The sequence below is a fragment of the Micromys minutus genome, assembly GCF_963924665.1.
Source record: "Micromys minutus genome assembly, chromosome: 6".
NCBI lineage: Eukaryota > Metazoa > Chordata > Mammalia > Rodentia > Muridae > Micromys > Micromys minutus.
Window position 1 is genome coordinate 42,073,151 of NC_137975.1, and position 27,676 is coordinate 42,100,826.

General features: G+C 43.8%; 1 protein-coding gene across 14 annotated transcripts in view; it reads right to left on the minus strand.

Moving 5' to 3' along the window:
• The window catches only part of KIAA1217, a 281,476-nt gene that overhangs the window by 142,277 nt on the left and 111,523 nt on the right, over positions 1–27,676 (minus strand). For 7 of the 14 annotated variants that reach the window (XM_080918244.1, XM_080918240.1, XM_080918238.1 and 4 more), the window contains one exon: positions 9,885–9,965. The exons of 6 other annotated variants lie outside the window; for them this stretch is intronic. In XM_080918244.1, coding sequence (XP_080774370.1) covers positions 9,885–9,965 — 81 coding nt within the window. The remainder of the gene's footprint in view (positions 1–9,884; positions 9,966–27,676) is intronic. One more of the 14 variants, XM_080918230.1, reaches the window with a different exon arrangement.

Below are 27,676 nucleotides of genomic sequence, written 5' to 3' on the forward strand. Positions count from 1 at the left end.
AGGAAGGACTCATTTAGCCCAGCAAAATCGAAAGAAACAATATTCCTCTGAGCCTTAAGGCAGCATTTGCCATCTCTGATGTAGACATCCCAGCAGCCTATGGCTGGCACAGTGCATGTGACGAGCTGCTATTTTTCATTGCAATAGGCAGTAATCCTTGAAGAAAATGAACCATCAAATCTCCATTTCTTGTTCAGGGTCATCACAGTAGTAAGTAAATGTAAAAATAGAGATGAAAGGGCTGATATGTTTCCTAACTTCCGATACATAAACCATTTGGTTCTAAATGTATACTTCTCTTGATCTTTATGTCATCTGTTTTTTTTTTTTTTTTTTTTTTTTGAAAACTATCTTTGCACATTAGCATTTTCCTCAAACGCTGCACTTTCCTTCCCCTCAGATGCTAACTCACCACTGAGACATCTTCAGCTCATAGAAAAGACAATGGAAATGGTTGGCACTGCTATTTGAGAGCTCGAGACCTGCTCTATTGAAAACGAATGCTCTTAGGCTACTTAGCCCACACCGAGCACATAAGCTGAGGCTAGGGTTTGTCTAGCATGCACAAAGCTGTGGGCTCAGTTTCTAATACTGCACGAACTAGGATGGCTACACCCCGGCAGCACTTGAGAGGTAGAGGTAGGAAACTCAGAAGTTCAAAGTCATCTTCAGTTACATAGCCAACTCAAGTGTGAGGCCAGCCCAGGACTGTCTCCAAAACAGAATCACATATCTGTAACCTATAAACATGAAAAGCATTTGAGCATGCTGCTGTGAAGAGAGAAGATTTGCAGGCATAAGAAATAGGGGTGTTGAGGAGAGATGCTTGCCAAGTGCACCCGAGGTTCCAGAACTTAGCCTCAACACTGCAATACTAAAAAATAAAGACTAAAAATAGCCTGGGGGAGTAGAATTTGAGTGTGGGAGATGTTGGGTTGCTGTGAGCCCTTTTCCCTAATTGGACCAATCAGTAGCCACCTAAGCATCATGAAACTGATCAAATTCTTTTTCTTCAAAACCACTGTTGTTAGGGAATTTACTGTATGTTTATGAAACAGACCAAGGAAGTGATGAGAAAGAGGGCAGAGAGAAGGGACCACACAGACTTCACAGATGAGAGGCACAGGCCTATTGCCTAGGCAAGCAGTTCTGGGGCTTTCCTGTTCCAGTCACTGGTGGAGGAGGGATATGTCAGGGAGTGGGGCTTACACCTAGTTCTTCCCTTAGTTCCCGCTTTGTTTTTCTACTGTTTCCAATAGCAAATGATAACTGTCAAACCAATTTTAATAGTCCCTCCCTCCTGCCCAGGATACTGCACTATGTAGATTGATAATATGAGTGACAGTCAGGGAGAGCACTTAACTCTCTGGAGAGCAAGCAAATAGATTCCAGTGGCTAGAGAGGATTATAACATGGGGGTGGGGGGGATGCTGCTTAGTTTCCAAAAGTCTGAGGCAGTGAAAAACTACAGTCAAAAGACATACTGCCTTATGGTTTAAAGGTAGAGTATATGACCTGGGTTTCAACTCCAGAACTAAACAAAACAAACTTACACCCCTTACTATTCATGGTATATGGTATACAGGGATGTAGGGGCAGGAGCATTCAGTGGCTTGTCAGCCAACTAGCTGGCAAGCTTCAGATTCTGTGAGAGACCCTACCTCAAGAAAAACCAAAGTTGATAACAACTGAAGAAAACACCTGATGTTGACTTCTGGCCTCCACATGTATCTAAACAAATACGTGTACATTCACGGTGGGGGGGGTGGGTTCCCTAAAAGGGAGGCAGATTACTTGCAGGGTTTCAGGTTTTGACCTCATTCTGTTTAAGATGAAGACTTTTCTGGACCCTGCGTGGTCTAGCTCTGCTGCCTCTGCTATGGAACTGAGGGCTAGTCCCCTGTAGATGAAGCAGGAGATGGTGAGAACACTTACTCTCTGGGCTACTCAAGCATTTTCCTTGAGTGGATTGTTCTTGCTGTTTCATGGTGATCCAGGACACCATCTCCCTGTATTTCCATTTTTACTTTTTAGAGAGTTTCCCAGCTCACCAAGTGCCTCAATCCTGCAAACACAATGAGAACAGGGCAGTGTGTATAGTCACATCACTTGCCCTTCCTAAAGTGTGTTCTTCCTTAGAAGGAGTTTGGTTCACTGAGCGGTGATGGTGTGAGGGCATTCATATGGCTCTCTACCAAGTCTTTATCTACAACTCTCTGACTAAATTTCCAGACATCATCTCTTCCTGATGACAGGAGAAAGTGGAAGAAAGGGAACTATCATCTTAGATTCTTATTACCCTAGACTGGATGGCTCCTACATGGCTAGCTCATTTAACCATCCCTAAGCCTTGTACACTGAACTAGCAGATGACAGACCCCAAGCCCAGTATGTAGGCTATGAATCTGCTTCTCATTGCTGAGTTACTTAACCAGGACATAGAGATGCTGGCGCTGGGTTGATTTCTACCAAGAATTGGTCAACATATCACCTTGGTCAACATTTAACCTTCACCGGGTCACAGTTGGCTTATGTGTTCCTATTGAAAAAAAATTTTTTTTTTGGCAAGGGGGAAAGGGGGAGTCAATACATCACTCAAACATATCCCACAATAATCACACAAAGAAGAAAGGGTACTATTACCCAGTGGAAAAAATATAGCTTACTAAGACATCCTATATGCTGTTGACTCAACAGTACCTGCTCTGTATATACATGAGACTAGGGCATGGTTAGATCTTTTTTCTGGCACTACTTTTGGAGAAGGCTATGCCTGCCTCTCATCACATTACTCCAACATCCACCACAAGCTGGATGCTTTACTAGGGTTTCAGGTGTGTGTGTGTGTGTGTGTGTGTGTGTGTGTGTGTGTGTGTGTGTGTGTGTGATGTTGCTGCATTTAAACACTATGGCCAATGAGGAAAGGGAATCAAAGATTAATCATCAAGATTGCTTTTTCTTTCTTATTTTCATACCTTTTAAACTCTAAATTGAAATGCTGAGGTCCAGCAAGACAAACCCAAAGTGAAGTTTTCTATGATATGCTAGTTGCCAGGAACAGTGGGATATCTGGCTGGCCAAAGTATTCAGATCACAGTCTGTTTTGAAAAAAAAAAAAAAAATCAACATTGCCTTAATGAACTTTTCCTTCATCCAAATTAATGCCCAGTTTGCCACGGAGCACTCAAAAACACATTGCAAATGTATTCAGAAGAACTCATTCCTGGGCCTTGTTAATTACCTCCTTCACTGACTCACCTTGGACTTGAGACACTTTCTAATCACCCTAGTCAAAATTCTCACTTGAACTGAAGAGAGCAGGCCAACTGCTAGGAACAAACTAAGTATCATCATGTAATGACTCAAGCACAGGCCTTCATTCTCTTCTCCCATTTTTAGTTCTGTAACACTCCATCTTTGAAGAAAAGTTAGATACTAGGAAGGGTCTGAGCAAGGTTCAGTCTGCAGAGCCCTTTCCATGTCTTGGAGGATGGTCAGCGATTCTCATTCTCTCACCCTTTCCTCACATTAGAAATCTGAGTTTGTTACTGGAGATAGAAGGAAGATGAGAACTTGGTAAACCTCACCAGACTATTGGGCTTTTGTTCTTACAGACACCACCCTGGGTGGACGAATCCAACCACAGGTCCTTGTTGTCGAGGTCAGGCACCTGCCATTCTCAGCTGAATTCCAGAACCCAAAGCCAAGTGACCTTTCTTCCAAATGTACTTAATCTCTACCTATAGTGTGTATGTGTGTGTGTGTGTGTGTGTGTGTGTGTGTGTGTGTGTGTGTGTGTGTGTGTTCCAGCATCTTGTCAAGTCCAGGCGCTCATTACATCAAGAACAGCTCCAGAGAAGCAACCTACAGATGCTTCAGCCTTCTCTCGCAGACACAGACGCTTCTGTTGGACCTGTTCCTTCTGACCTATTATCAGATGTTTCCACAGACCCTGGACATCAAGGAAACAGCCAACTCTAAGACTGGACAGACATCCCCACTCCCACTTTTGTAGGTTCTCCAAAACACACAGCAGGCATGTAGTCAGAGATCACGATGATCCTACTCCACCATCACCTCTAATTTTTCTTTTTAATTAAACCAAAGTGGGGGAATGTTAGCATTCTGTCTAAACTCCACCCTACAGCTACCTGGCAACAGCCAGGTGTGCCAGGCACTATAAAAGGGGCTGCTTGCCCCCTACACACTCTCTTGCTCTTGTCCCTTAGCTCCCCATTCCCTTCCCCCTCTTTCTCCACGTGCTCATGGCTTGCCTCTAGTTCTTTCTCTCTCTCTCTCTCTCTCTCTCTCTCTCTCTCTCTCTCTCTCTCTCTCTCTCTCTCTTTCTCTCTCTCTGCCTCTACTACCCTCTTGACTCCCCTCCCATGCCCCAAATGAACTATATTATACACTATATGCCATGTGGCTGGTCCCTCAGGGTGACAGGCTCCAACATGGGCCTGCCAAAGTTACTCCCTTCCCTCCACACCTCTGTAGAAAAAATCAGAGCCTGGACCGCTCGGATTCCTCAGTACCATCCTTATGATGATAGTTGGCGCGAGAGCACACTGTGCATGTCCATTGACATGTGAACTGATATAAAGTAAGAAAGAAGTATAGGCTAGACCAATCTTCTGACTATCCAACGGTCTCAGCTCTAGAGGCCCAGAGAAATGGTAGTGGAGGCTAATAAATCAGCTTTTGTTGTTTTAGAAAAAGAGATGGGCACAGACACTAAAGAGCCCTGCTGTCAATCAAGAACAAGGCACACACCCACTCAAGATGGAGCACTTGGTGACGTCTTCCTGTATATTTCATGTTGGGAGTCAGGACACATGACAGGTTGCCTGCAACCCAGTACTTCCAGCCCCATAGATAGAAAATGAGAGTTTAAGTTCAAGCCCTTTTATGAATGCCAACTTGCAACACTTCTGAGGTTCTTCAACTACCTTTCTTTGAGCTCTGAAAAGTCGGTATTTCTGCTCTCTTGTGTGGATGAACGAAGGTTACTAGTTCTTCTCTGGGATTTATTTTGATGACTTTTCCCTGATCAACCGAGCCAATACCCTGTTTCTTCAAGGCTCGTATATCAAGGCTCTCCTCCGTCTTCGGCTGAGAGTGCCCAGACATTATTCACATTTTTCACCTGTGAAAACATCCGTGTTTGGTCTGCAGTGAAACCTGACGATTCAGCAGTGGACCGAGGCACAACTGCATCTTCTCTTTCTCTCCCTCCCGCCCCGCGTGCACCATTTCACTGTCAGATCAGAAGAATGTGATGGCCAACTACTCGCTGCCCAGAGCCACCGCAGACATCTGTGCAACAAGCCACCTATTATCATAAACAAGGGTCAGGCCTTCTGCTCTGCCATGCAAGACCCTTCCTGCAGATGCAGCAGGCAGGTGACAAGAACAGCTCTGGTACAAACAGGCACGTCCTTGTCCTTTAAACAGAGGTGCACAAGTGTTTCCTACATGACACTGTCAGCTTCAAAAGTGCTGTGTTACCTGCAGGCAGTAGCTAGGTACATGTGCCTGTAAAGAATACCAGGCTACAGGCGTGACGTCCACAGAGCATCTTTTGTGTGTTGCTTTCATCTTTTGCTGCCCAACCCTGTCTGCTACAGGAAAATGGTAAACATCAATGTTTCTTTTAGATTTTAAAAACCAGAAAAATCATTTTCTTTTTTGCCTCATGAAGCACTGAGTAGATATTTCCTTATCATATAAGAAGAATTTTCTAAAACACAGCAAGTTAGGAAGGGAGCTACGGGAGATTTCCAGCCAGTCACAGGACTGACATTTGTGAATGAATGTGCTTTCTCTTTTGGTGAGGGCTCCCTTTACTAAATTCTGCCTGTAATCAGTTGCTGCCTCCCTTCCCTCCTCAATCTGAATCAAGCCCTGGAAGCCAGGACACCAGGCGAGGCCTTGAACAAGCCCAGAGTCCTCACTGGCCTCTGCTGGAACTCTTACCTGCAGATGCTACTGGAATTCAGAGGCAAGAAAGCACTTGAAAAACTCTGGGATAAAAAATGTCTGAGAGGACTTACTGGGGATGAAAGGAGAGGGACCTGCCTGGAGGCTTTGAAATTCTAAATTGAAAACGATCCTGCTGAAGACTCACCTCAACAGGCCTGGAAAAAGCTGTGATGACCCCACACACAAACCCCCACCCCCAAACCTCTGAAGTTTAGGCTCTAATGTCTATGGGAGGATGTGAGGCAGTAGAGTAGGGGTGGAACCCCTAAAGATGAACAACTGTATTGTTGTGAAACCAATCAGGTTTTTTCTTCCCTAGTAGCAAAGGCCCAACTGCAGTGGAAGGCACAGGCAGTACCTTGGGAATTCTGACCTTGTCCTTACATCTCCTGGGTGGAGATGACCTCAGGGAGGTGTTGGTGGCCAACAAGCCCTCAGCACTTGTGGCCACACCCTCTCCAAATATCTCAAGAGTTTTTGTTGTTTGCTCACAAGTTTACGATACACACCCACCCACATTCAGACCCACCCTCACATCCCTACCACCACCATCATAACCACCACATGCTTGATTTTACTTTAGAGAGTTTGGTTTGGGGAACTAGACAGATGTCAAGATTAAGAACATGAGAACTTTGTGATTTGATCACACTGATTCCTGGAATGCAGACTGATTCCAACAATGCTATGTACCAGTGAATCACTTGAAGCCTTTCGGAACATCCGTTTGAAGTTAAATGATGTAACCAGAGGAGCTGGGGATGTATCTCATAGGTGGAGTTTTTACTTCGCCAGCACAGGTATGTGTGTCCTTGGGTGCCATTCCCCAAGCCGAAAAAACAAGCAACTGAGATAATTCGATTATTTACTTGATATCAATAAGGTAAGGAAAGTGTTTTAAAACTAAGAGGACAGCATTTGTGAACTAGGAATTGCACAAAGCATTGAGCTACCATTTTCTTCTATTGCTCTCTCAGAGTTTCTGGACAGCTCAGCTGCTGAATTTTGATCTTTTGATAAGTATTGAAATGATAAGTATTGGCCCCCTAGGCCCAATGGGGGACACCAATATGTTGTTGAAAAATTTTAATCTACCCCACCACTGATCATTCTCAGATAAAAGACACAAGACCTTTATATTTATAATAAACCTTTATCAGCATTAGAGTTGGGCAGATATCTACCCTCTCTGATATTAGAATCTATTTTCCCATCAACAACTCCAAGTTACAATTTGCCATGTTCCATCTGAGCTGCCCTTAACTGTAATTGTCCACTCTCATGGCTATGTTTCTATGACTCACTTAACCCATGGCTGCTTCCTTCTTCTCTCTCCTCATGGTCTCCCCTGACCCCTAGCTAGGAGAAATCAAGCCCCACCTCTCTCATTTCTGCCCAGCTAAAGTCTGTAGACATCTTTATTCACCAACCAGAAATAACTTGGGGACAAGGTCACATAGCATCACTTGGGTCAGTGTGTGGGCGCTCTCTTCTCTGGGGCAACTGGGCCCTTGGGGGCCTGTATTTAGCATTATAATACACAGCAATGAACTAAATCTCAACACTCAGCTTTCTACCATAAGGGGCAGCACTTAACTCATGGGATTTTACAATGGTCAGGACACAGCATGGCTTAAGTGCCACATACTGCCTCTGCAGTGGCTTAGCTTGTCTGCAGTTACTTCTAATTTCAAAATGGAGAACTTCACTTCACAGTGAACCTGAGGCAGTCACCAAAGGGAAGGGAAGAGCAAGTGCCTTCGATCTCTAACCTTAACCTCTTGCTGCCCAGAGTGGAATCTCCAAAATAAACTACTATAGTTGAACCTTATCTATAATGCAACAAAATAGAAAAGGAAGAAAAAAGTTTGACTGAAGCTTCAGATACTTATTTGTTGATAAGGTAAAAAGAAAAAAGGAGTAGAGTATGGTGCACACATCTTTAATCTTCATCCTCAGGAGACAGATAAGTGGGTGGATCTCTTTGAGTTTGAAGCTAGCCTGGTCTGTATTGTAAGCTTCAGATAAACTTGGGATATGAAATTAGACCCCATCTCAAAAAAAAAAAAATGAATGAAAGATAAAAAGAAGGAAAGAAAGAAAGAAAAGAAAGGAGGAAGGGAGGAGAAAAATAATCAAGGAAACAAAGAAATTAGAAAAGAAAAAAAAGAAAATGAAAGAAAGAGTAAAACAAAAAAAGAGGTAAGAAAAATCGAACAGAGGATTTCTTCCCTTTAAGCATAAGAAAGAAAGGAAGGAAGGAAGGAAGGAAGGAAGGAAGGAAGGAAGGAAGGAAGGAAGGAAGATGACACCATCAGGATTAGCAAGGCCCTGAGTACCCACTACTTCCTAAAACAAGTGTTCCAGGATTCCATACCCTGCACTGTTTATGCCTGTGAGGAAAGACATTCCTAAACTACAGTATCCAATCTAAACTGTGCAAATTTGAAAAACCGGTTCAGGGCAGTGTGTGGAGAGGCAGGGATGAGCTCACCACAGGCAGCCAGCTCTCTTCCCCTCTGTGTTTCTGTTCAGTGTACAAGACATGTGCGAGGATGTGGTAAAGAGGGCTCCGGTTTGCATGAATTAGAAAATTCACTATGGAAATATGAAAATAGTTAAGAACTCACGGGAAGAAATTAAGAACAAACACCTGTCACTGCTGGCAGCTTAGGCCATGACAATATGGTTTTGGTTATGAGAAGCCCACATTGAACATTTTTAAGGACAGGGTCTTACTGTGTAGCTCTAAGACCTGGCTTGCCTCAGATTCACAGAAATCTACCTGCCTCTGCCTCTAGGGTGCTGGGTTAAATGCCTGTGCCTTGTGGCCTGGCCCAAATTTAAACTTTAAGTCTATCTATTGGAAAAGGACTTTCTAATTTGAGCTTGTCCTAAACAGAAGATCAAAGGGGCTATTATTTAAAAAAGGAAGGTGAGGAGTTCAACATTGTCACTGATACTGACCAAAAGGCCTGGGGCCACCTCCTAGAAACACAGACAGGGAGGTGCTTCCCAAGCCTTTGCATCTGGGACCTCACAGTGGAGGGCTGTGGTTCTGACATCTGCATATTCAGGAGACAATGAGGAAATAAATAATCCCATGTCTGGGGGACAACAGGATGTGGGTGGCAGTGCCACAGCTTTAGTTGGCACAGCTATCTAACACAGAGCCAAATGACTGGGGACACATCCCAGATCTTGGAGCCTGAACAATCTAAACTCCAGTAGCATGGAGTAGTGGGCCTTGAGTTTAAAAGCAAAGAAGCATTAGTAAGTCAATGATTGGCTGCTGAGGCTAGACTGCCTGGAGGCAAACTTCAGCACTGCCACTAACAAACAGTGTGGAGTCAGGAAAGCTATGGAATCTTTCTGTGCCTCAGTCTCTTCGCTTACAAAATGGGGATCCCAGGACACCTACCCTCTTGGGGGACAGCATTCAGAACAATACATGGGCTCAGAAAGTTCCAGAGTAACACACCCGATGCCACCACTGATATATAGAAACAGGGCCAGCCTCGGACTCACAAGCTGGTTGTGAGGGGTCTCATTAGGGAAGACTGTCTTTCAGAGGACCACGCAGAGAACCCAACTTTGTTCTGCATTACCACTCAGTGTCCAGAGCGATTTATGGAAGATTCAGTAGGAATTTGAGGTAAGCATGCAGTTAGTGTTCGTTCTAATATCATTCACTCTCACCACCGCAAACAATGCACAAGCTTCCAGTGCCGCAAGCACTCAGGAAACATGGCTTTGAATCCCACGCTTGGGGAAAATGGGAAAAACGCAGGCAATCTGGTTAGGTCGGCCCCAGAAGTCAGAACAGCACAAGCTTTGAAGGAAAAGGGTACAAACGAGGTGCAGTTCTGTGCAGGGAAAACAAAGAAAGGCGGAGTACTAACTCGCTGAGACGACTCGATTTTCATCAAGTACCTTTGAATGTCAAGTTCTGCCTGGAGAGATACCAGCATGCACTGCAAAGCCTGTGACCAGGAGACAGAAAGAGAAATGGAGTGAAAACAGGAAGAGAAAAGGGATAGGTTGCCCATAGGGTCCACCCAGCCCTTTACAATAATAGTGTAGCAATTTACTTCTCCCGAGGGAAAGAAGACATGAGCCAAGCCCGTTCATTTATTTTTCAAAACAGCACGGAGAGCAAGTCCTAACTACCAGAGGTCTCCTCAAATGTCCTGACACAGGTGTGGTTCACTTCATCTTGCATTACCTGAGAATGTGTCACACTGACCCACTGTCCCAAGGGTACAGAGGACTTGACTGGGCTTGTCCATCCAATGAAACATCTTGCTGAGTCAGAAAGCAGGCTAGGGTGTGGGGGGAGGCAGGAAGGCTATCAGCCTATCATGCAGATTTACACTGGCCCCGGGGTCCACAGCCTCTCTCAGCTGTCTTCCTAACATAGCACCATGTGCAGTGTTTGCATCCGCACACTGCCGCTTTGGATGCTGCAGCCACTATGGATGTAGGCAGGAAGAATGAGCAGCAATTAATCCGAAGCAGGAGTGCTAAGACTTGAGCCCAGCAGCCCTGAGCAGCTTTCCCATAAACGGGCTTAGTGGGCCAGTACTTACTTAATTTGATTAATTTTTTTTGATGCTACTGATCTATCTTTGAACTGCTTATAAACAAAAACAAACAAACAACTTAGGTAGAGGCACTGAAGAGACAGCTCAGAAGAAAGTGCAGGGCTGCTCTCACAAAGGACCAAGTTCAAATCCCAGCACAGATATAAGACATATCACAATGACCTGTGACTCCAGTCAGCTTCAGAGATCTAGTGTCCTCTTCTGGATCTTGTGGGTACCTGCATTCACCTTTGCACATATTCTTAAGTCATGTACACACACACACACACACACACACACACACACACAAACACAAACACACAAGCACATAATCTTTAAAAATGATCTCTAGTAGAAAATATTTTTGTAAGACCCAGTTATACCACTCCTGGGCATATACCCAAAAGATGCCCCAACCTACAACAAGGACACATGTTCCATATGTTTATAACAGCCTTATTTATCATAGCCAGAAGCTAGAAAGAACCCAGATGTCCATCAACAAAGGAATAGATACAGAAAATGTGGTACATTTACACAACGGAGTACTTACTACTCAGCTATTAAAAACAATGACTACATAAAAATATTAGACAAATGGATGGATCTAGAAAATATCATCTGGAGTGAGGTAACCTAATCACAAAACAAACAAACACCAATCATAGTATGCACTCACTGATAAGTGGGTATTAGCCCCAACGCTTGGAATACCCAAGATACAATTCACAGACCACATGAAGCTCAAGGAAAAGGATGACCAAAGAGTGGATGCTTCAGTTCTTCTTAGAAGGGGGATCAAAAAATATTATCAGGAGAAAATAGGAGACAAAGTTTGGAGCAGAGACTGAAGGAAAGGCCATCCAAAGACTGCCCCACCTAGGGATCAAGCCCATATTCAGTCTCCAAACCCAAACAATATAGATGATGCCAAGAAGTGTGTGCTGACAGGAACCTGATATAGCTTTCTCTTGAAAGGTTTTGCCAGAGCATGTCAAATACAGAGGCAGATGCTCAAGCCAACCATTGAACTGAGAATGGATCCTTAATGGAGGAGTTAGAAAAAGAACTGAAGGAGCTGAAGGGGTTCGTAATCTCATAAGAACAACAATACAAACCAACTAGAGCTCCCATGGACTAAACCACTATCCAAAGAGCACACATGGATGGACCCATGGCTCCAGCTGCATATGTAGCAGAGGATGGCCTTGTTGGGCATCAATGGGAAGAGAAGCCCTTGGTCCTGCCAAGGCTTGATGCTCCAGTGTAGGGGACTGTCAAGGTCGGGAGGTGGATGGTAGAAGCAGGGGGAGGGAGGATGAGATGGGGATATGGAGGGGAATCTGGGAAAGGGGATAACATTTGAAATGTAAGTAAAATATATCCAACAAAAAAAATTCTGAGGAAAAAAAACTATTTTTGTGCTTTGAAAATGAAACTTTGTGTAATCCTAATACAAAAATGATCACTCCTTGTACCTCAGTCAAATGCAATCTTCCCTCTGCACGTAGGATTGTTCATAAACACAGATACATCCATGCAGATCATCAACACATTGGGCCTCTGAAATCAGTTATAACCTGGTGTGCTGATAAATGCCTATAACGCTAACATTTGGAAGGTGGGGCAGGAGGATTTGAATTCAAAGCTCGGCTATCTATAGAGCAAGTTCCAGGACAGCTAGGGCTACACAGATAAACCCTGTCTTTTATTTTTATTTTTTTAATTTCAGGTTCATTGGGATTTTTGCCTGCATGTATTTCTGTGTGAGGGTGTCTGAAATGGAAGTTACAGACAGTTGTGAGCTGCCATGTGGGTACTGGGAATTGAACCCAGGTCCTCTGGAAGAGTAGTCAGTGCTCTTAACAGATGAGCCATCTCTCTAGCCACCTAAAAACCTGTCTTGAAAAGCCAAAAAAAAAAAAAAAAAAAAAAAAAAAAAAAAAAAAAAAAAAAAACAAAACCACTAAGCACATATCACTGTAATATGATTGCATAATTCTATGATCCATGGTACCATTTCATATACATAGTATGTATATCACTATACCATATATGTGCATTTATATCTGAATAACTCTGTCATTCAAGATCATACACATCAGACCATAAGAAGAAGAAAAAACCTTGGAATATAGAAGGCTGTGCTTAAAAGCCAGGCCAAGTTTCCAGACATTAACGGTGTTAAAGTATTCTACCCAGAATGCACTTAGGGGTTATAATTAGTAAAAGAACTTTTTAGGACCTTCTCGAGGAACAAAGAGTGACACTCTTTGGAGAACTATCTGTAGCTTGACCTCATAAAAGCCCCTTTACCTGTAAGTATATTCTCAGAACTGAGAAGGTAGCTGTAGGGCCCTCTGAATCTCTGCACAGAATTTACAGGCTTCATCAAGTAGGAAAGAACCAGCTTGAAGCAGATCACAAATAATAAAGCCTGGAGGTGCACAGTAAATGAACGTGTAGGAAGGAAACAGGATGATAGATGTGAAGAGCTGCTGTGCTCAGGCAAAAGACCACAAAAAATCAAGCTTCCTGTTACAAGGCCAAAGAGAGCAAGATCTCGCGGCACAGAGGAGACTTCGGTCAACCTGCAATGGAAGTGGGGTAAGCGAGACCAGGGGTCAAAGAGCTCTCGATTCGGGGGATCTACAATAGGGAAACAGCTGGAAAAGTTAAATGGATAAAGCAAGCGTTCATCCAGATAAGTATCACTGTAAGTCAAAAGGATGGTAGGGGAGGAGGGAGCGGGGCGGGTTCCACAGTCTGGAGCCAACATCACTCTGGGTTCACTCTTAGCTTGGCTTTGTTAATTGAGCAGAGCCAAGGAAGCAAAAAGCCCAAAAGTCTCCCACCATGGAGAATGCCCTTTCTAGAAGGCCCATGGACCCAAAGGTGGCAGAGCTTGGGACCAGCGGCTGGGCACGACGGTGCTCCCTGCAACTCCAGTATTTCAGAGGTTTTCAGGTTGGAGATGAGCCTAGGCTGTCAAGGCACGGTGAGATGCTGCCGCAAACCACCGTTTAGCCTCTGAAATCATCATGGAGTTGTTTTCAAGGTCACAGAGGAAACTCACAGACAGCTCTTCATGTACCAGTGGGTAGGGGAAAATTAAAACCCAACAAGAAAAAAAAAAGCAGAGATTTAGTCAGGTCTCTCCTACACAGTGCTCAAACCAAGCAGGGAACACTTAGAGCTCACGCACGGCCCTGACTAGGAAATAAACTAGTCCCCAAAGACTGAGAGAAGTGGCAAGGAAATGACTTCCTAAAAGTCATTCAATTAATGAATTAATTAAGTCATCTATTTATTTAGGGAGCTGGGGGCAAACACAAGCGCCACAGCTGTGTGTAGAGGTCAGGGTCCCCTGCTGGAGTCAGTTCCCTACTTCTCCCACGTGGGTTCCAGGATTAAACTCCAGTCATCAGGCCCCTGCTGGGACATCTTGCTGGCCCCCAACGAAGCTACTTTTGATTAAAGTTCTTGATTCTCAAAGACCACTCATCACTTCAAGGAAATAACTGGAGGGTTACTGAGAAAACAATAAGAAAAAGACACAATGATGCCATAAAAATTAATCAGGAGGATAATATTTCTTTCAAACATGGCAAATTAAAAACTGAACAGCTATCAGAATGAAACGGCAATAATAATCAATGGATTTGGAATCCTGAGACCTTTTCCTAGGAGAACAACCCAGAGTGGCAGCTGCCCAAAGCACAGGCAGATGATGGGTGGTGGGATTTTCTTTTTTAGCAACACCCATTTCCCGAGTTTTCAATAGCAATCCCAAATCATGAGCAGAGCAGAAGCGATACAAAGGTGTCCGGGGTTATTGGTGAGAAATGGCAGATGGCTAGAATTTAAAAGGTTAACTTTTAACTTACAGATTAAGTCCCCGATTTCTTCAGAAATTAAAGATTTTTCTGATAGGGCTTTACACAGAATCTACTTTTTGATGACTTAGCAGACTATGGTTAAACAAGATGCTTTTATAAAAAAAAAGGGTTGTGTCGCAGGGAAAACATGTCTGGGGTGAGTCCTCTACAAACACCAACAGCCGTACGGCCTCACAGGGAAGGTCTGGCGGCCAGTGTTCCTTACAGGCTTCCATCTCGCTGAGCACAGAACAAGGAATAGTTTTCCTCCTCCTCTCCTATGGCTCACATACGTGTTCTTGAATTTACAGTGGAAATTTCACTATTACTCTCTATTTAGTTTAAATGTCAAAGAATGGAATCTGTTTCCACTGACATCATGAAACTGCCTTTTAAGACACATAACAGCTACTCAATTTCTTCCCAACAGGACTTTCTCCATTTGTGAACTAGGAAGAGCAATAGCCAGGGACAGTATTTAAAGACTTAGAGCAGTGGTTCTCAACCTTCCTAATGCTGTGACCCTTTAGCACAGTTCCTCGAATCTTGGTGACCCCAACTATAAAATTATCCCATTGGTACATCATAACCTTAATTTGGCTATTGTTAGGACTCATGATATAAATATCTGATATTTTCTATGGTCTTTGGTGACCTTGTGAAAGAGCTGTTTGTTCCCCAAAGGCCTGTGACCCACAGGTTGAGAACTGCTGACTTGTTAGCTGAAGCTGAGGCATCTACTTTATATTCAATGCCTGACATGGACTGACTCAAATGACAGGTACCGATGCCTTTAATTACTTTGCTATCTGAGGCTGGAGAGATAGTTCAAAAGCAAAAAGTGTTTGCTGCTTTGTCAGAGGGTTTGAATTCATTCCCAGCACCTACATTAGGCAACTTACAACTTCTTATGACTCCAGTTCCAGGGTATCTGGCCTTCCTGGGCAAGCACAATAAAAAATACAAACAGATCTTTAAAAATATTGTATTGCCAATGGGCTAGAAAGACTACTCAGAAGTTAGGGCAACGATGGCTCATCCAACGACAACTAACAAATGTCTAAAATTTCAGTCCCAGGAGACCTGACATCCCCTTCTGGCTTCCTCAGTCATGGCACACTTGTGGTGACAGATGAATGCAGGTGAAATACCCCTACACATAGAATTCAAATAGATAATTCTTTTAATCAAATTATATTGTTGAAATATGCTTTAGTAACAGATGATAAATATAAAACACCTCAAAATTCAACCAGTCTGTTTACAGCGATTAACCTGAAGGAAATGACCAACTACAACCCAAGGGAACCTATACAGTGTCCTCCCAACATGTGGTGTGTTCTTATAGGAGCCAGTAAAAACAGGTGCCAACCAACACGCTTACATAGCTGGGCATGGTGACATACACCCATGATCCTAGCACTCTGAGGTTGAGGCAGGAGGATCACAAGTTTGAGAAAGCTTGGTCTCATAGCAAAGCCATGTCTGCAAAGAAAACAAAAAGTTCACATATATAATTAAGTAGGTAAAACCATGTCAGAAAAAAAATGGCATGCTGGCTTCCAAAAATATGCCTATTCAAAAAGAGCAGAAGGATAGACCAGCCCTAATAGGGGTGTCCAAGTGGGCTGTGGGACTGTACTAATTCCTATCTGGGGTCTTCTGTATGGGCTGTGGGACTGTACTAATTCCTATCTGGGGTTTCCTGTGGGCTGTGGGACTGTACCAGTTTCTATCTTTACTCTTTATAAATTATACAATTATTGTTGTAATTTTAAAAAATATTTTAAAAGATATCATAGGATTGCCATTAAATTATTGCACTTGATTTCCTGGCTGCTTCTACCCGCACCTCCCCCCAAAAATCCTTAGCATTGATTATGATAGTAAGAGCTACAGATTTTAAATAGAAAGTGAAAATGAGGCTTCACTTGTTGGAAACTCTGAAGGGGGGTGCAGTAAGATCAGAAGTGTGCAACTTTTCTCCATTGCTTGCTCTTGCTCTCTCTCAACAAGTGTGGAGCACCCCACCATGAGGAGGTGTCCTGAGCAAGTTCAACAGTATTCCGGTATGATGGACAGGCACAGCTGACACCCCAGACTTTGGAGGAAACAGGACACCCTTTCCACTGGTGTCTCTGCGTCAACCCCTGTCCTTTCCGATACGCTCAGCGCTCAGTGTCCCTGGCTCACACTGCCTCTGGCAGCCTCTGACAGTGTTGTGGGGACACTGCAGTCAGCTGAGCACTTGTGAAATGAACACTGGTGACAGAAGGGAGCAAGCTTCTTGCAAGTCTAACGCATTCTGAAAAGTTGCCGCCGCTAAGTCTTGTACACAAAACTAAAGAGCAGCACAACACAGGCAAACGTTGGGAAATCTCCTTAGAAACCATTCATCTCTGAAGATAGACAGTCAGTGAGTCATCAAAGCCACTGCAGGTTCTTGGACGTTTTGTTTGTTTGTTTTTTTAAAGAGTGATCCATTGAGGAACCCAGTTATTTAATAAAATTACTGTAAATGTTTAAAACAGTGAAAGTAGAACAAAATCATTTCCCAGTGACATTCAATTAGTCAGCTAAGGCTTAGAACTGACATCAAAGTTATTCAGTTCTAAAGGGCAAGCAGGGGTGGGGGCAGCTTTTAACACAATTCTTAGGACTCTAAACTGTAGTTTTAAGAATTTCTCCTTTCCTGAGAAATCCCAGGTAGGGATGTAATCCTTCCGTGGACATGGGACAGTGGTTGAAACTGTTGTTTTCAGAAAGAAACAGAACTAAGCTCGAGCTTCTGTTTCAAGTCCTGGGCACATTACAAAGGATACCTCACGGCGATGTGCGTGTTTATGATAGAGCATGTTGTATGAGGTGAGATCACACATGACAACAAAGCACAGCACACAGCTCAGCAACAACACAAGAGTGATGCCTGTCTTAGCTCCTGTTGTAAGAGGAATGGGGGGATGGGGGGATGGGGGGATGGGGAGAGTTCAGAACCAGGCCAAACAAAATGCATCCCATATACACATGGCAGCTTCCTCTGGATTGAAAGAGGAGGCTCATGGGACTGGTGGGCTAAACAAAAGATCATACTCTGGCAGAGATGGAACCTGAAGGTTCTTGAAGACCCTTCCTGAGCTTTATAGGAATAGGTACCTCCGAGATCTCTTGGACAATCTCTTGTCTGCAAGTTGTGCAGAGAACCCCAGGATTGCACCTTGTGTCCTCACCCGTGTCAGGGAGGGCTTTCTGGGCTGTAGCTGCTTTTGAGTCATCCCTTCTCTTGTAAGCAACCTCTCACCTATACTCTCATCAGTAACCCCAATTTAAAAAACCTCACTGGTTCACCACTTGGGTCTTTAGTAGAACTGTTACTTCAGTTTATCATGGGTTTCCTTTGTGAGGTGAGGAGATGTAGGTGTGTATGTATGTGTGTTTGTGTGTTGTGTTGTGTTGCATGGTCCTAGAAAAAGTCTGTCCTAAAGTAATACATTGCTGGCTTCCAAAGCAGTAGGTTTGAACCATAATGATTTCTAATAACTTGCCCTTCGAGGGGGAAAAGATTATACAGTAAAGTAAATAAATAGAGCACTGGCTAATGGTAGGCTAGTTTTCATGATGGCCACTGCACATATACACGGCCACTGTTCTCACGGACAGGCGATGTTACCTCTGCAAAGGGGACAAACATTCCTAGAACTCGCTGTAAGGAAATGCCTCACACAGTGGTAGCCTTGTTGTTCAGTTCAGAAATTACCTAGGGTGTGGACTCCTTGGAGAGTTCATTAAAATTGCAAATTATCTTAATCTTTAGGGTAGTACCAATGAGGAGGTGGTACCTCATGGGTGATCAGTGGGCTCTTAGGGAGGTGCCTCCATACTAGGGAGTTCTCTCGAAGAAAGTTCTCCCAAGACATCTAGGTGATTTATTGTTATGAAGACTTACCACCATCAGGTCTGAGGCCTAAACAGCACTCACCATTCCCTTGATCCTCCAAACCAAGCTAAATCAACCTTTTTTTCTTCACAATGTAGCTTGTCTTGGGCATTTCATTACAGTGACACAGAGATGACAGGAGACATATGTGATGGGTATGCTTGCTTCCTCCTTCCCCAGATGCCCATTCTCAAAAACTGTGAGCATCACACAGGCAGAGCATCTTCCCTGATGCTTTGTCATTTCCACAATGAATGATTGCAGAGCTAGACAGGGACACAGGGCCTCAGAACTATTGGTTAGTATGGCCTGCTGGATCTGGAGGTCTATTTCTTGATAATTAGCTACCTAATAGGTACAATTTCAGATGTGTGACTAGGGAACTTGACTACACATTCCAGAGACCTGTACCCAGCTAGACACTATAGGAACCTCCCCTTCAACATTCCATGTGTGTTCTGATCTATCTCCAGCACTCTGTCTTTTACTGTCTCTACCACTCAAAAGGAGGGAGATGCCATGCAATGGGATTTCTGTTTGCCAAGGCTTCTCTTCAATTTTCACCAAAACCCCCCTCTCACAGAACATGAAGCTTAAAAAAAAAATACTCAGAACCTACAAAGGGTACAGGAATGGGGAAGAGCTTCCAAATCCCTGTCATTACCTCAAAGGCGTTGGAATGCATTTCAGCTTTGGTTGAATAGCTGCTGTTTCTCGGGAAACAGGCATTGCAGCCGGGATGGCAGTCTACAATGGCTGGAGCCATTGTCCCAGAAGGCTCTGGTCCAAAAGCAACCTCTCATCCTGCAGGCCTAATTATGGTGGCCCCTTAATAGGGAGGAAAGGTATTATTTTGACTTCTCCTTTGAAAATAGGTCCAAACTGTAGAGCCTTGAAAATGCTTAGCAGGTCATACAAAAGAATTAGTACCTCAGACAGGGGCAATTAGCTGAAAGTCCAGTCTTCACCCCAGGTTTGCTGTGCAATTTCTTATTATGGTTTTCATACAATATTTCATATTGTACAAATGGGACTGAGGGACAGGTAAGGCACAGACAACTGGCATAAGAGTCAGAAACCTGAGCTTAATGTGACTTGGGCATCTCTTTGGTTCCACAGTTACTCAGGTATTGAAGAGCTGGATGAAATCTTTTTGGCAGGTTTTAGCTCTGTATTATTGATCATCTCCTAAATGCCTGTGTGTTCTAGGAATCCGAATTTATAAAGTCACCATCAAGGGAAGAAAAGGCCAAAGTTAGATCTATTTTGTACAAAGCTCCATGCCCTGTGTATAGGAAGACTCGTGTGCTGGTTGGCTTTTGTTAACTCCACACAAATGTGTCTGGGAAGCAGGAATCTTAATTGAAAAAACATGTCCAGAATATTGGCCCATAGGCAAGTCTGTGGGGTGCTGTCTTGATTCATGATTGATGTGGGATGACCCAGCTTATGGTGGATTGTGCCATTCCTGGGCAGGGTGTCCTCGCTTGTGTAAGAAACAAGGCCGAGCAACGAACAAAGAGCAAGTCAGGAAGTAGTACTGCTTCACCGTCTGCTTCAGGTTCCTGCCTTCGGTTCCTGCCTTCGGTTCCTGCCCTGACTTACCATGATGGAGTATTACCTGAAAGTTGTTAAGGAAAAATAAATCCTTTCCTTCCCGTGTTGATTTTGGTCATGGTGTTTTATGACAGCAATAGCAACTTAAAATGGGTCGGGACACAGGACACGAGCCCAAGGCCTAAGCTCATTAGTCTTTCTACACGGAACAGGTTATTTCATCGGGTATTTGACTTTACACCAGAGCCATTAAAGCACCAGGCCTCAGTGTGTAAAATGGCAGATAAAACCATTGTACCTTCTTCATAGGGTCGGCAAAAGGCATATATGGCATCAACTGTATGAAATCTCTTTACTGTAAAGCTACTATTCTGCAGAACACACAGTAAGAGTTCCTGTAATGGTTGGGATGAAGATCTTCTCTTCTGAACCCAGTCCCATAGCCCACTGTGCTATCTGGTCCCAGTTTCTGAGTTAAAACTCACGTTGTAAATGTTTATGTCGTCTCAAAGTCCAGAGTCAAACCTCGTTGTCCCCAATGTGAATGTATTTGGAGGAGGGACCTTCAAAAGTGACAAGTTTATTTGGACAAAAGTTATATGACAGGGTTAGAATCCTATTAAAAAAGACCTAAAGATCAATCCCCGATGTTCATGGATGCAGGAAAGTCTCCAAAGCCACACAATGCTGACACATTGGTCTGGGTTTTATTTTACTTCCCAGGACAATGAAAACATTTCCTATTGTTTAAGCCATATAGTTATTACAGAAGCCCAAATTTATTGTTGTGACAAACCAGTGACAGTCATATTGGCATATGCTGGCAGCCACATATCCATCCCCGAGACTTGGTGTCTGAGGCCCAGACAGCAGCTGCCCACAAGGCTGCTCCCCTGATGCCCTGCCTCATGGACTCTGCCCAGCCAGCCTGTCCACCTGGACACTCAGAACTTCAAGCAGACGCAGCCTCCCGCTCTATTTTTTTGACCTGTCAAACTTTAGACCCAGCCACATGATTTTGTAGAAAAGTTGCTCTGTGAAATCTATCAAGTTTGATGGGGAGGAAAATACCTTCTAAAAATATTCTAGAGAGTTCCATGTCACTGCTAATAGCAATCAAGTAAAAGTGACAGTTTCTTACATCAAAAGATGGCCTGGCATTAAACTGCTAGTTTGTATGACCGAACATCATTAACATTATAAACACCACACAACTGAGGTCATAGTTACAAACTGCTACTGTTATTTTGCCTGGAAGCCAGCTTTGTAGATGGTCTACACTGAACGACACCTGAACACCACAAATTAGTGTGTGTGTGTGTGTGTGTGTGTGTGTGTGTGTGTGTGTGTGTTGTGTTTATAAGGGTTATTATGTGTTGGTATGAAGATTAGGGGAAAAGTCAATCTAAAGAATCATTCCTCAGGAGCCACTCAGTATTCTTTAAGATAGTATCTCTCATTGGCCTCAAATTTATCAATCTGGCTACCCTGGCTAGCCCTCAAAGCCCAGGGATCTGTCTAATTCTATCGCCCCAGTGCTGGGAATACAAGCGTGTACACCTTGCCCTGTTTATTAAATATGGGTTCATGTTTCATGCTTGCCTGACAAACACTTTACCAGCTGAGCTAACTTCCCAGGCCACAGAGTATTTTTAACATTACATTATAGGATAATAATCTAAGCATAAAACAATAACAACAAAAAATAGAAAATGTAATGTTGAAATCACAGCATGGAGTTGGTGTATTCTCCTAGCTAAATCAACTCCAGCCAGTCTCTTTATTCATAATACAATAGAGGGCTCAATCCTTCTCACTCAGAAGACTGGATTCTCAGAGTTCTCAGAGTTCGAGAAGAAGCTGAGAGCTTATCCTTCTAATTACAGGGAATCAAAGTGGAATGTGCCTCCATAACAATTAAACACACTTTGCTAATTGTTTGCAAATATCAGAGCAGAAGGTTGAAAACTTAGACTCTAAGTATGCGGGCAGATTCTGGCTTGGCTGTGAAAGCTTAGGAGTAGCTAGCAAAAGAAGAGGGACAGGAGGGGAGGGGAGAGGAAGTAAGGGGAGGGAGAAGAAGGCATTTACCAGTATGGCAAGGTTACTCTAGCTGGTTTTTCAATATGAATCACGGGTTGGGAGGGAGAGAGAGGGGGGGGGAGGGAGGGCGGGAGGGAGGGAGGGAGGGAGGGAGAGAGTCCACAAGTGCATGAGTTAGGGGGGAGGAGCGACAACAGCTCACCAGTGATGCACAGAATCCTGTCTAATCAAAGACATTTAAAATCTTTTAAAAAGATTACCAAGCACACTTGGTAGGGGGAAAAAAACCAGAAATAATTACTACAGAGTTTTGTGGACACAGGAAAATTATAGAATCAGAACAAAACTAAACACAAACATATTTGAACATGCTTATTCTATAGGCCTGCACATCTGGAACATCTGCCGGGCCTGCAACAATAGACAAGCAGGATTCTGAACGTTATAGGAGGGAAAGAAAACTGGTTCAGAGGTTTGGGATGCAATGAGAGTTAGGGGAGCCTAAGCTCAGAGGGCAAATGAAGTCATATCCAAATGAGCTGTCTGGGTGGTCTGGGCCCATTCTGCACAGCAGATTTCTACTTTATAGAAGTCCCAGGAGGTTTGAGGCAGATTTGGAGGAAGATAGAGTTACTTCAGGGTTTGGAGACCATAATATTTTTGTTATCTCTCATCACTGTTCTAGGGAAACCCTCAAGGATCTGAGCCGCTACTGCCATCAATCCCCAAATTGCTATGAAGGCACTTCCCCACTTGGGTTTGTACTCCCAGGTATGGGAGGTGAGGACCAAGTAGAGGAGGTTTCTCACAATACTTGCTCCATGGTGATTTAACTCTTGGAGGTGGCGTACTGTCTCTTTCCTCTGGGTGCCTGTCTACTCTGCTCATATATCAAGAGGCATGATGACCTCCTACTCTTCTCGCTAAGCTAACATTGCCTGTGCATATTACCAGACAAAGCACAGTACAGCTCCTGTGTGTCTAGGAACGGCAACTCCCCTTTTCAAGGCAAGTGCTGAGTAAGAATAACCTTTACTCCACCCATTCTCGGTCTGATGCAGAATTTTCAATGTGGGCTTGGCTTTGAGATATAAACAGAAAGCTTTGATATCCAGCACAGAGGATAGAATTGAACAGAACACTTGATAAGTAAACAGAAAAAAAAATTAAATGGCACTCTATGCACCATAATCTATACTGGGCAGAAGAGTACGTTCATGAATGTAAAATTTGCCGATAACTTTGCACTTCTCACTCCAGGAAAGCCATGAGAATGGCAGACTGGACTCAAGGCCAGCATGGGCATTCAGAGATATGGGAGTATAACTCAGATGAGCAAGCCTTCCTCCATGAGGGGACTTGGAAGTGGCTAGTGTCCCTGGTCAGTTCCCTATTATGTTACAGTCTTGGAACATGTGTCAATTCTGATGTATACATCCATCACACAGGAGGGTCACATATGTGAGCAGACACAGCAGTGGCCCATGAGTGGAGCGCGGAGCATGAATGGAGCATGAAGTCACAAGGCCTGGGAGACTGGCGCCTGCCACCTCAATAACCTGCATGAGGCTGGGGATTGTCTAGACAGGAGATGGAGCTCAGTGGGATGTGGGAGAGTCCAGGTTAGACCACGAGTACCATACAAGTCTGTGACAGACATAAAGTGGAACAGCATGCTGGATAAGTAAATGCCACTGTTAATAAGTATAGTGCTAGAATCTTCTGAAGGAGCATTAGCAGGAAACAGGAGGGGTCTAGAACAGAAATACATGATACAAATGCAGTGATGTTCCATTGTCCCGAGATTCTTCCTACCCTCCAGGGACAAAAAAAAAAAAAAATCTGTGTTTTCCCTGGTTCTAAAGCTTCACTTCCCCATGATTTGAACTTCAGTCTACTGTGAGCAGGGCCACCAGGCTGTTCACTTCACCAGCACATACTCACATCACTGTAAAGACATTCTTGCCAGCTTTGTGTGGGAAACCATGTGGTCACAAAGACCAGCATCTGTGCTCACTTCTAAGATCTCTGGAAATGGGGGGAAAAAAAAGAATCCAGAGCAGGGAAGAGGGGAAAAAGAAGATCCGGTGGAAGTTTTAAAACATTAGATGCCAAAAATCAATTTAAAAGTGATGCAGTCACTCTTCCCCAAAATAGAGTATTGAGTGCAAAGGCCTATTAGGTATGATCAACGATGAAGATAGACCTCCTGGTCGAGATATTCCCTGTTCTCCCTCCTGCTCATCACCCAGCACCCACCTCTCAGCCTACCTGCTTTGCATACACCTGCTGCAGGGAGGAGGAAGACCAGTGTGTTTAATGCAATGTCTTTGGTTCCATCACTGTGCTAGCAAGAACAACTCTTTCTTAGACTCCAAGAGACATACACTCTATTTCCAGATCAACTAGTAGCAGGTAAAGGAGTTTACTGTGTCCCCTCCGGAGATGTCTTCGATAAAGGGAAAATGGTATAAAATTATTTTTAAATCTTAGCTAGTTTGAATCCATCATGAAGACACATTAAAAAAATTAGGCAACAGAAGAGTTTTTAAAACTCAGATAAGAAAAATGGGTCACATAATAATATTATCGGGGTGGGGAAAGAGCTAAGAATTATCTTACAATAAAAGCCACCCAATCTACCATCTTGGTTAGTTCACTGTAAATCATGTTACCCCCCTCACACACACACACACACACACACTGCCTGAGGAATTGTGTGACACAGAAAGGCACTGTCCTTCACCGCTGCTAGTGCCTGGCAGCCACATCATCTGCAGCACACAAACAGATTACTTTTAGTTTTGGAGGTTTGGGGGACTAAAGCCAAAAAGTAATGAGCTACCTTGAAAATCTTTTTGAAAACTATTTAAGGGTGTAGAGGGGAAAAAAGCAGTTTATCTTTTTCCCAGGGTGGAAAACAACCACACACCATGCCTACTTTAAGTTCTCAGTTCCTCTCCCTTGGCTTTCACTCCCCGACTCCAGATTCTCCTCATAGCAAGCATCCCCCAAAGGTCTGCTTGTCTGCGGTCTGAGATGCAGGCATTCTGAGTACACAAACATTTCTTCATACTCTGAATATCTTTCCCGAAGACCATGGTTGCATGGATCCACCAGCCACTTCCACTTGGGAGAGATTCCTTTCAGGAAGATAAGCCATTCTCTTCATAAACAAACACCCAGCCTGGGACTTGTTTTCCTTACTGGCTTTTGGTTGTTGGAACCCCTCCCCCGTGTTTGCCTCCATCAGAAATGAGCACATGCTAAAACTTCTTTCTGTGTGACTTGGTGGGTGCTAAGGTGGCCAGGCACAAAAGGTATCTTGCAAACCTGGAGACACACTGTTGTAGAAGTACTGCCTGACAAATAATTCAGTCTGACTGACCTGGAGGTCTTCTCACCTACCCCAACATGCTATCTGAATGGCATGAAACAAGTAAAGGCCTGTGAGCCAGTTAGCTCTCAGCTCAGACCTGTACCACTCTCATTCCCCACCTCTACTTAAACATCTTTCCAGAGTCCACAGGCTGGGAGGCAATGACAGCTGGGGGTAGAGGTTGTCTGTATTTTATGTTGGCCACACCTGGCCTTCATATTTTCACCCACAGAGACAAAGGTCATATGTTAACAGGATCGCTACAACACTGTGCATGTCTTACAATCCGTGCGGTGCTGAGGGATTTCAGCTCTTTCTGAGCACACAGGGCTGCACTACAGGATTAGTGACAAGCTTAGACAGCACCAGCCACTCTTTGAAGTCATCACATGGAAAATGACTGTGAGAATCTAGCCTGCTTCTCCCTGAGATTCACTCAGTATGTGAGTTTTCTGGTTTCCATTAACCACAAGGATCCCAGGAGACACGTAGAGACAGGCTTACCTAACGTGAACAGTGTCTCTTTGCCCCATGTTCTCACTAAAGTCTCTCTCAGCAAAGACTACAATTTCCTACCAAAAATGTAAAGATATCTTATGCCAGAGATAAGATAAAAGAAACATGCTGGCTGTGTGTGTAAGCACAGTCAATGAACCGGCCTGCTTGCTACACCCTGCTGGGTATACTGTGTTAAAACCACCACCCCTCCTAGTGAGAACTGTGGACACCAAGCTATATGCATGAATCAGGTTTCAACTCAAGGCTGCTCCTGAAAATACAAAGTAGTCAAGTAAGTTTTAATAAAGTTATATCTTTCCTTTCCTAATTGATTATATGCTAGGCCTACTCGATGCTTTCATGGTCATTTTTAATGAAATTGTTAGCTACATCTTCACCATTGGATGCGGTGGTAAAATGGTTGAATCTATTGTGCGCATAGTAAAATCAACCAGGGGGCTTTGTGGTTTAGAAGCAAGTTTCCTAGTGGTCCTTCTGGGGGAAAAGTGATGACATTGTATGTCCAGTAGGTCAGCAGTGACTGTTCAGTAATGTTCTGCAGTTTTCTTAAGGTAAGGAATGGTTTTCAGTGGCATTTGGATGCGATGCCATCTTGATTATTCAGCTCAAAGCATGCCAGCGGCGGAAGTGAAGGGCTGCTTTATTAGCTTGGCTGTGGCGATCATTTCACGCTGCATTCGAATATCAGACCTCACTTAGTACGCTTAGAATGAACTTTATGCAGTTCCCAACCATGAAAAAGTAAAGTAGTTATGTAAGCCTAATGGTCCCCAACCCCACACACGCACATAGACACACACACACACACACACACACACACTATGGCAATGTCATAAATAAATGTTTATCTGCACAACCAGGTACAAGTGGCCCAAGGCAGCATATGCATAAAAAACACATCCACCAAGGTTTTGTTGCCGACCCCCCAGCTCCTGAAATGTGCTATACAGCAGAGCCGGGGGTGTGAGAAATGTAAATAGCCCCTACCAGTCTCACTCTCCCGCTTCTGAGTGTCTTCTGTGTAAAAAAGTTCACACTCTGTGCTAGAGGAAACATACTGCTGTTGGGACGACCTATCAACCGGCGAAATGTATTGCTAAAGCACACGTACAGCCTCACTATGCGCCCTGACTCTCACTGAGCCAACTTTGTTGGTATTCATATTCTGTCAAGTTTAGTGTCTAGTGGACAAAGACAGGCTCACGTGTTATCGACTAGAGATGAAAGACCCAAGGGCCCACTGAAAGATCGGTAAACAGAAAGGTGCGTATCCATGAGCTTATAGTTTGAATGGCTGGTCCCCAGCTAGCTGCATCCTTTTGAGTGGCTGTAGAATGGTTGAGAAGTGGGGCTTAGTTGAAGAAAGTGGGTCACCAGGGGAGTACTATCCCCGGCTCCTTCCTGCTGTGACCTCTGTGTCTAGATCAGTTAAAAATGGAGTGATCAGAAGTAGCTCTTCAGCACACACTCCTGCAACCATGATGTTCTTCTATAGGAGCACATGGGGCCAAGCCACGATGAACTTAAACTCTGAGCCAAAAATAAATTCTTCCCTTAGCTTACTTGCTGCATGCTCTGTTACAGAAATGCAAAAGTAACTAATGGGACATATGGTACTGTGAAACTGCGCCTTCAAAGGGAATGAGTTTTCATACGTTCCACGAAGCACATGGGTCTTAAGGGCACTGTGAAAGTGAAATGAACAGTCACACACACGAAGTCCAATACCTTATTATTTTACTTACATAAACTGTCTGAAGTAGTCAGAGAGCTAGAAAATTAAATGTTGATTGACAGGCTT